The 10,333-nt window shown below is 43.0% G+C and overlaps 1 protein-coding gene across 2 annotated transcripts in view; it reads left to right on the forward strand.

The window, feature by feature from the left end:
- The window catches only part of LOC129107830 (rho family-interacting cell polarization regulator 1-like), a 66,100-nt gene that overhangs the window by 41,421 nt on the left and 14,346 nt on the right, over positions 1-10,333 (forward strand). For both annotated transcript variants that reach the window (XM_054619402.1, XM_054619401.1), the window contains exons 10-16: positions 655-780; positions 1,032-1,180; positions 2,060-2,192; positions 4,930-5,055; positions 6,933-7,105; positions 7,292-8,006; positions 9,371-9,504. In XM_054619402.1, coding sequence (XP_054475377.1) covers positions 655-780; positions 1,032-1,180; positions 2,060-2,192; positions 4,930-5,055; positions 6,933-7,105; positions 7,292-8,006; positions 9,371-9,504 — 1,556 coding nt within the window. The remainder of the gene's footprint in view (positions 1-654; positions 781-1,031; positions 1,181-2,059; positions 2,193-4,929; positions 5,056-6,932; positions 7,106-7,291; positions 8,007-9,370; positions 9,505-10,333) is intronic.

Consider the following 10,333-nt stretch of genomic DNA (forward strand, 5'->3'; position numbering starts at 1 on the left):
TCTCTCTCAAATTAAATGTATTGATTGGAATGGCCAAAATCAGATAGAGTATTGCCAAACCAATGTGAATACTGACAATATCGGACAGTACACGGTAAAGGACCAAGAATAACTGAGTGTGTGTGTGTGTGTACACATGTGTAAGTTATGAAAGACAAATTATAATACAAATAACTATAACAAATAAATAAATATAGATTTGAAATAAGACGTAAAGAAAATGCAGTTATTATTGTATCTGTCTGTGTTTATTGTGCTTATTGTAGTTACTATATTGTTAAAGTTACTACAAGGAACTGTTAACTGGATATGAAACAGCATCAATTTAATACTGATATGAATATGCAAATGCATGGGGCAGTTAAACATTAAACACTACCACGTTTGTCCACAAGGACCGCCAAATGTACAAAAAAATAAATGTCCTTGTGGTGGCTTTAATATGTTGTTAAACATTAATCACTGTGGTCAAGTAGGAGTGTCCGGATAGCATTGTATTTTTGACATTTCTGACATTTTGTCAGTGTATGAAAGAGTATCTCAAATAAAATAAAATAAATAAAAACAACTAAGCTGACTGTTGAACACAAAGTATACACACACATGCGTAACTGAGACTGGTGTGTGTGTGTGTGCGTGTGTGTGTGTGTTCAGATCTTTATGAAGTACGGTCGGCAGCGGTGGAAGCTCCGTGGCAGGATAGAGCTCAACGGTAAACAGGTGTGGGACAGTGAAGAGATGGTGTTTGTGCCGCTGGTCAGTGACTTCCTCTCCGTGAAGGTCAGTCCCTCCCAGTTTAATTTTTTTTTTTTAGGACTTTGGATTTATTTTTATGTATACTAAAAGAGTTCCAGTAGCCTATGCATACCTCATGTTGTCCCTTGGTGTTTAGCATTAGTGAATATGCCAATGGTCCTTTAGTTTAATTTGTATTACTAAAGGTCTCAACCTGAATGATTGACACAAACTGACCTGCTGAAAGAAGCAAGGCTTTGGTAGCGTGATCAAACCATGTTTCTGTGGTCTCCTAGGTGACAGAGCTGAAGAGCTTAGCCAATCATGTGGTTGTAGGGAGTGTTTCCTGCGAGACCAAGGACCTGTTTGCTGCACTCCCCCAGACGGTTGCCGTGGATATTAATGACCTTGGGACTATAAAACTGAGCCTCGAAGTCACCTGGAAGTAAGTTTGGCCAACAGTCCCGTCACTGTGAGAATGATCCTGAGCTTAATGAGTACTGTTCTGTTGTTTAATATTAAGTGTTATTCATTAACAGAACATTGCTGTGAGGAACCTTTAACTGGTTATGAAACGACACAATACTGAAGCCTCTATACGACCTTCATAAGTAACAAGGCCATCAGCGAGAAGATGTCTATTTCTATATAGTTATTCTTAATGCTTGTCATTGATGCCAACGAGTGGGATACTGCTCAAATCAGACAAATTCATGCCAACACCAACACAAAGCTGCTGGAGACCCAGGCTAAACTGCTGATGAGAACCAGAACCAGATCAGCACTGGGCAGACTGTCAGAACCAGTGAAATGAGAGGTTTTCTAAAGATCTTGGTGGTAGTAGAAAATATTCAGCAGATGTAGCTCAGTGGTAGAGCAGGGTCGTCCTTCAATCAAAGGAACGGTGGTTTGATCCCTGGCTCCTCTAGTCCATGACGATGTGTCCTTGGGTACAACACTTAACCCCAAATTGCTGTGTGAATGGGTATGAATGATTAGTTAGAGTCCTGATGGACAGGTGGCACTCTGCATGGTAGCCCCTACCATCAGTGTATGAATGTATGTGAACGGGTGAATGATGATATGTAGTGTTAAAATGCTTTGAGTGGTCAGAAGACTAGTAAAGTACTGTACAAGTTCAAGGCCCTTTACTATTTACAGTAAAGGAACTTTGGTGCTGCTCCCTCTGTCCACAGGTACCGGCAAAACAACTCAATTTCAGAGTTCCTTGTCGTGGCTTTATTTCCTTACATTGAATGTTTATTTATTTTGTCTCTTGTCTCTGTCTTCCCCTTCCTCCATTCCTCTTTTCCCCCTCTATCAGTCCATTTGATAAAGATGACCAGGGGTCAGTGGCAAGCACTGTCAACAAAGCTCCAACCGTCAGTAAGAGAATCTCAACCATCTTCAACCAGAGTCCTCCTGACACGCCATCTTTACGTGAACAAGCCTTCTATGTGAGTTCTGCTGTACTCCAGTTGCCTCTCTTTTACTCTTGTTCTCTCCAGAGTCATGTTCCACTGATGCTTTTCCAACACTGTTATCCTGGAATATTTAGTTTGAAGTCGCTGTTCGCTGGTATTTTGTGCGATATTCACTCCCCATATGTTTGATCAGCAGTGCAGACCTAGGAACTGAGGAAAGACCAGACCTCTTCTTTACACAGACTATTGCATATAGTTTGCTTCTGGCCTTTTAGCAGAGTTTTGTATATTATTGATAAATCGAGTAATTGATGTGAAAAAATTAAGCAAAAACGTTCTCATCATAGAGTTGATTAGATTCATCACATGTCACATGTCACCTGCCATAGAAAGAGAATTTTGAGTTTTAGCCAGCAAACCACCGGCCCCTTACTTTCCCTTCTGTTTCACCTGCTGCTACTTTGACGTGCAGTCTGTGCCTCGAAGTCTGACCAGGCGGCAGCACTGGCCACTGCTGGACATCTTCAGAGACACGCTTAGCCAGAGCTGTCCCTGTAGCGACAGCTCACCAACAAGACCGCCCACTGCAGTAAGTCAATACGGGGTTAGAACCCTCCTCAGAATGTAGGAACACGAAGCCCACTGGTTTACTGACTAGTGACAGTAATGGTGGAGTAGAAACCTAAAACAGTAGTCTTCGTAGTAGTCTTCATGGTAATATGTATGCAAGGTTTCCAAACATCTCTCCAGCTGATTTCACTGGTTGAGAGCGGGAACTGGAAAATCTGCTGATCTAGTGTTTGGTCAAACTGAAGATCTGCATACATATGGCTCCCCACTAGCCTATAGGGCAACCTCCTGACAGAACCTAGACAGTAGTTTCTGATGACGAACCTTGGAGAATCGTGGAACTATAACTCTGTATGATGTAGGTTCTGACAGTTTAAAGTCTGTAAGACAGTCAGACAAACAACCATCCAGGTGAACTTGTTTGTAAGAGAAAACAAAGGTGAACCATAAAAAAACTGTCCGATGTTCAACATTGATCAAAGTTTATGGACCCACTTGCTGCTTAACTAACACCAGGTGGCAACCTCGGTTCTGCCGAGTGAAGCCAATGCAGGAGTGTCTGTGTTTGAAGCAGGGTGTTCGGCAGCGGTGTATATTTGGAAACTCATTAACTTTCTGGTTAACAAACACAACATGCGCCGTGAAAGCGCCGGCACTGGTTGTTTTTTGTTTTGAACCTGTTAAAGCTCATACACCGGGCTGGCCAAACTGGGAATCGAACCCAACTCTACTGAATGGTCAAACTAAAAAAAGAGTAATGGAAAGGCAGCATCCCACGGCCTCCCTTAGGTCTCTTCAACAACTTTTAATCCTCCCCTTGAGGTCATTCCTGGTGTTGCACATCCTAAGTGTGAACTGTGAGGGAAGCAGTTGCATGAAAATGACAAAAGTAAGCTTGAAAGAGCGGTTCAAGCCCCCATTCTGCTTTTACACCTATACACACCTGGCCAAGCAATGTGCAAAACAAAGTGGACAAATGCTGTTAGACAATCCAAAAAGCACTTCCTTTGAAGCACACTTATGCCTTGTGTAATAAATCTATTATGAGTATGTTAACTAATGTAATGTTTCTGTAGGGGTTCTGGTTACTCCCATTCCCCTAAAACTTCTAAGATGGGTGCTGAGTTCCATAACACATTCCTTTTCTTTTTACTTTTAATACATGCTCCATCTGCCCTCACAAAGTACTAAGTATTACATTCAGCATGCATTCAGCTGGTACTCACTACTTCCTCAGACCATTGCACCTTGAACTTTGACTCTCTTTCTCATATATCATCTGCGTAGAGGATTCTGTGTCAGTTTAGCCAGTAAAGCTTGCTGGCCTGCATACTGCAAAATGTGACCGGATGCAGTAGGACATCCTGGTATTTTTAGCATACTGCATTTGACATGTTATGTATAGGGACATTCTTAATCTTTTTTTCTGGCTACTAAATAGTATGGTAGTATGGGTATTGGAAAGCACAGTGTCACTTTGTAGATGCTTAGTTAGCATTTTGATGCTACTGCTACAATATAGCCTCATAGATGTTATTTTACACCAAATATTTCCATTAATAGAATTTAGAATAGTTTTAAGAATGATTTCCATTTATTTTGGCACATCTTGTTTGTCTTGGTAACAGCTTAGTAAAGTTCAGTATGTTGCAACATCCCATTGCAGTTATATGAAACTTCCCATTAATATACATTTGGATATACATTCATATACTGTTGGCATATCAGTTTCCAGTGGAACGCTCAGTTATCTACAAATGTCACTGAAGCAGAATGGAAGAGAGCAAAGCAGAGTTGAATGATGCTCGTTACATGAACTGAAGATAATAATAACGACTGTGTATTTGAGTTTGCCAGATTTTTTCATCTGATGCACCCTGAATCCTCAAAAGCTGGAGCCCCAATTGAACCCAATCGACAGATGTCCTTAAATGTGTGATGTGTGACTGATGGAAGGATCCAGAGTCTTACTCAGTCAAAAATAATCAAGAGAGACTAAGTGCGTGAACTGTGGGAACCAGCTAGATGGGTCGCCTTATGGCTCACTGACTCTGCAGTGTGTTGGCCAGTCTTGGACAGTCAGCTGTCAGTCTGTTAATGCTCATGGCCTGGATATAATAGGACTAGAAGACAAAAACAGGAATTTAAGCTGGTGCTTTCTCATCAGTCCATCTTTTAAAACAGTGCTGCTCTCTTACAGAACATGCTCCGACGTCATGAAGAGTTAGAGAACGGAACAGCGTGGTCTAATTCATCTGAATCTTCAGACGACTCCTCCAGTCCTCGGCTTTCTGTGGGAGGACTACGCAACTCTACACAGCACAAGGTAACACGACAACAGAAACACCTTCTGTATGATCTGCAGTCTTGTGCCATTATGATTTCATCTAGCTTACTTCTCTGTTTATCACTGTTTTATTATCTTTGTTAAGGGTTGGTTTGTAAGTTAGATCAACAGTGGAGGGGACAGTTGCTCAATCATGGTGATCCATGCAGGCGTCCCTGCTCTCTGCAGATGTAGATACAGTGGGGCAAAAAAGTATTTAGTCAGCCACCAATTGTGCAAGTTCTCCCACTTAAAAAGATGAGAGAGGCCTGTAATTTTCATCATAGGTATACCTAAACTATGAGAGACAAAATGAGAAACAAAATTCCTGAAAATCACATTGTCTGATTTTTAAAGAATATATTTGCAAATTATGGTGGAAAATAAGTATTTGGTCAATAACAAAAGTTCATCTCAATACTTTGTTATATACCCTATGTTGGCAATGACAGAGGTCAAACGTTTTCTGTAAGTCTTCACAAGCTTTTCACACACTGTTGCTGGTATTTTGGCCCATTCCTCCATGCAGATCTCCTCTAGAGCAGTGATGTTTTTGGGCTGTCGCTGGGCAACACGGACTTTCAACTCCCTCCACAGATTTTCTATGGGGTTGAGATCTGGAGACTGGCTAGGCCACTCCAGGACCTTGAAATGCTTCTTACGAAGCCACTCCTTCGTTGCCCGGGCGGTGTGTTTGGGATCATTGTCATGCTGAAAGACCCAGCCACGTTTCATCTTCAATGCCCTTGCTGATGGAAGGAGGTTTTCACTCAAAATCTCACGATACATGGCCCCATTCATTCTTTCCTTTACACGGATCAGTCGTCCTGGTCCCCTTGCAGAAAAACAGCCCCAAAGCATGATGTTTCCACCCCCATGCTTCACAGTAGGTATGGTGTTCTTTGGATGCAACTCAGCATTCTTTCTCCTCCAAACACGACGAGTTGAGTTTTTACCAAAAAGTTCTATTTTGGTTTCATCTGACCATATGACATTCTCCCAATCCTCTTCTGGATCATCCAAATGCTCTCTAGCAAACTTCAGACGGGCCTGGACATGTACTGGCTTAAGCAGGGGGACACGTCTGGCACTGCAGGATTTGAGTCCCTGGCGGCGTAGTGTGTTACTGATGGTAGCCTTTGTTACTTTGGTCCCAGCTCTCTGCAGGTCATTCACTAGGTCCCCCGTGTGGTTCTGGGATTTTTGTTCACCGTTCTTGTGATCATTTTGGCCCCACGGGGTGAGATCTTGCGTGGAGCCCCAGATCGAGGGAGATTATCAGTGGTCTTGTATGTCTTCCATTTTCTAATAATTGCTCCCACAGTTGATTTCTTCACACCAAGCTGCTTACCTATTGCAGATTCAGTCTTCCCAGCCTGGTGCAGGTCTACAATTTTGTTTCTGGTGTCCTTTGACAGCTCTTTGGTCTTGGCCATAGTGGAGTTTGGAGTGTGACTGTTTGAGGTTGTGGACAGGTGTCTTTTATACTAATAACAAGTTCAAACAGGTGCCATTAATACAGGTAACGAGTGGAGGACAGAGGAGCCTCTTAAAGAAGAAGTTACAGGTCTGTGAGAGCCAGAAATCTTGCTTGTTTGTAGGTGACCAAATACTTATTTTACCGAGGAATTTACCAATTAATTCATTAAAAATCCTACAATGTGATTTCCTGGATTCTTTCCCCCCATTCTGTCTCTCATAGTTGAAGTGTACCTATGATGAAAATTACAGGCGTCTCTCATCTTTGTGGGAGAACTTGCACAATTGGTGGCTGACTAAATACTTTTTTGCCCCACTGTAGGTGCTACTCATCATTTTCAAATCACTTTACGACCAACTCTTTGACTCAGCGTGTCCATGTCTCTCTCCCTCTTTAGTCAGTAGTGGTGACACCAGACATCAAGCCAGCTGTAAGTGGGAATTCCTCCTCGCTGCCTGACGTCTCGTTCTGCCCCAGAGACTCCTCCTCCTCAACTCCAAACTCCACCCACAAAGTCAGCACCATCAGGGAGGTTCCTAACACATCTGGACACCAAGCACAGAGCGACAGGTAGAGTCTGAATTTGATTTCTCTATGCTTTTCTGAGTAGAATTCATTTGAATTCATTTGAATTCTACTTTGCAGTCTCAATAAGTTAACTTTTTTAAATAATAGAACTGAGATGTGTTTGCATACTTGGTTAATAGCGCGCTCTATCAATACTAACATGAACTAATACTCAAACTGATTTTTCAGTGAAAAGGAGAAGGGGACGATCACTGTGATGACCAGACTTGACAGTGAGGAACAGGACGAAGGGAAACAGTCTTCCACAATAGTGGATGATGGGGTGGTGACCAGCAGCCCTGCCTCCCGCTGCTACTCGCGCTCTCTGAGCCACATCAGTGAAAACAGCGCCGATGGCATCGTGCTGACAGACAGGTCAGCAGAATCTGGAGAGGTGATGTCTTTGGCTTCAGGGCTCTCCATCAATGACATCGAGATGGAGCTGCCCAGCAGGACTCCTGAGCCGCCCAGCTGTACAGCCTCAGACGCTGACATGTCACCATCCAGACTCGCTGTCTTTGAAGAAAACACAACACCTGACGACGTCACAGATCAGCACAGGAAGCAACAGGACACATCCAGCTCTGTCTTATCATCCTCTGCTCCCAGGACTGAAGCAGTGGACCCTAACACTCTGTCACAAACAAACACACACCCACAGCCGGAGTGCAACACGCGCCCAGAGAGTGGCGACGTGACGTATGTAGCCCGGCGGGTGTCGGTGGAGGAGGAGATGCCGGGTGCAGGAGCAGATTGTATTACCAGGGATGTTGACGGTCCCCTGGACAGTGGGCTGGAAGATGCCCTGACAGCTGTGGTTTCCTCTCTGGATGATTACAGAGGCCAGTTCCCGGAGTTACAACTTCTGGAGCAAGAGCTGAAGCTGCTGCAGGTCACACTGAAGGTGAGGACGCAGCGTTTGTGGGTAATGAGAAAAGCTGCTTCCAGAGATGTAGCCAAAAACTGGGCTCAAGTAGAAGTAACGGCACTGGCTTTGTTTTTTTAAACTTTCATCTTCACAGGAAACAACTTGGTTAGGTTAAGGGAACAACACTACTTGGTTAAGTTTAGGAATAGATTGTGGTTTGGGTTACAGTAAGTACGGATGTGGCATTACTTAAAGTGGCCCTTCTATGCTTTTCCACTTTTTCCCTCTTCTTTGGTGTGTTATATATATTTTTTTTTACATGTAAAAGGTCCGTAGAGTGTAAAACCTGAAGAATCACTGCTCCTGAGCTGCTTGAATTCCCTCCTTCACTTCCATAACTTTATGAGGTCATAATGTTACGGAAGTGACGTAAAACTCATCCGACTAGTTTGGCCCTCGAACAACAAAAGAGAGAGAAGGAGCTGAAGCTCTGGAGGAGGAGAATGAAATGAAGAAAAAGTGTCTACGTTTCATTTTCAACACTTTGCCAGAGCAGTACAACGAAAACTTAAGTTGTGTTCGCTGCATTTCGCCGAGGACAGCTTCAACAGTGTTTTGAACCGCTCTGGAAGACGAGGCTGAATTCTGTTTGTAAGGGGCGGGACATTTCCAACGCATGTCAAACGTTGATCAATCACAACAGAGCGGGCTAGCTGACCAATCAGAGCAGACTTTGCTTTCTGGAGGGAGGAGCAAGCGCTACAACGGAGCATTTCAGAGAGAGGGTGAGAAGAGGTGCTGCAGGACAGCCAGGATGAGAAAAGCAAGGCGGATTATGAGCATTAACGCATGTAAAGATGTTGTAACTGTAACTTGAGATAAAAATATGTACCCGGAAAATAGCATAATAGGGCCTGTTTAAGTACAAAAGTTGGGTGACACATAAATCAACATTTGGGGTAGTATAATAATACAGAAGTGCTGTGACTTACATACGTTAGTTATGTGACAAATAAGATGACGTGGAACAGCGGTCTCCTGAGTGCAAGTTAATAACTTTTGGTGTGTAAAGCTACGACAATGTATGAGAACACATAAGTGTGTATAGTGTATAGAATTAAACTTATTAGCATTAACACAAATAAACACAATGTTCAGGTCAGTGCAGTGTCAGCTTGGTGCTCTGATGCCCTGCAATCTGCCCTGTGGTCTGTAAAGATTAGTGGCTAAAGCTATATGATATTACTCTGTAGAGTGTCAGAGTGTCCATAGATGCTCATCTGTATCTGCTACTGTAGTGAGAGTCATGAAGGGCGTTTACATGTAGGCATCTGAAGACATACCTGCCTATGGATCTATGGTCTGACTATGGATGTGTGTGTGTGTGTGTGTGTGTGTAGGGCGGTAGGCACAGCCGGTCGCCCAGCGTGGTCAGCCTCACAGTGGAAACGGCTCTGTGCAGCTTCGACTTCCTCAACACGTCTGACTGCGAGGAGGAAGAGGAGAAGGGCGACAAGAGGAGTAGAAGTGGCAGGTCAGTGCTGACAAATGAACTGTGACTGTAAAACACTGAAACCCAACTAAATGTGTGATTTATCAAAAGCAACCGCACACTCTTCATCAGTCAGTTTAAGAATTGACCTGTCCTTAACTTAGCTATTTTATGACCTGGATCCGTCTGGTTTGTGATCGCTTCATGTGACTTGTGTGCCGGTGTTGTAAGAGTTTGCTGTGATGGAGGACAGAAAGTGTAGCTTAGTGTTATCTAAAAGATTTACAATGTCATGGCTGAATGTTAAGAAGATTTCAACAAATGTGGACACGACACAAGATTTCAGAACGAGACTTCTACAAGAAAGTACACAATAGCAAACAGACAAGATCAGGCCTAAGATAAAGAAAAAGTTTAAATCTGTAGGGTTCTTTCCATAATGTAGTCTTATACTTATAATAACAATCTGAGCCTGTCAGTGGCTAAACAAGCTTGTTTAATGGATGTTCATTGACGGTGAGGAGTTTCTCAGAGATCACATGACAGCCCATTTAGCTGTGGTCGTCTGCTCTCCCTCAATACTGGACCAATTTCAAAAATGTTGTCCCCATTAGTGACTTAAACACAAAAAACATGTGAAAATAAGGTCCAGTTTGAAAAATACCAAATTTACCCTTTAATAGAATTGTCAGAATATATTAAATACTTCTGAAAGAGAAAATAACTGCTCTGTTTTGCACAAGTTCAATTGTTCACAGTAAGCAGACATCTAGTAACATCTAGCTCCTGTTATTGAAGTGTTGCTGCCATCTAGTGGAGCTGTGTTGTGTCATCACTACAGCACCGACAGACAGCTCTTCTAGTGCTCTTC

The sequence above is a fragment of the Anoplopoma fimbria genome, chromosome 19 (assembly GCF_027596085.1).
Source record: "Anoplopoma fimbria isolate UVic2021 breed Golden Eagle Sablefish chromosome 19, Afim_UVic_2022, whole genome shotgun sequence".
Classification (NCBI taxonomy): domain Eukaryota; kingdom Metazoa; phylum Chordata; class Actinopteri; order Perciformes; family Anoplopomatidae; genus Anoplopoma; species Anoplopoma fimbria.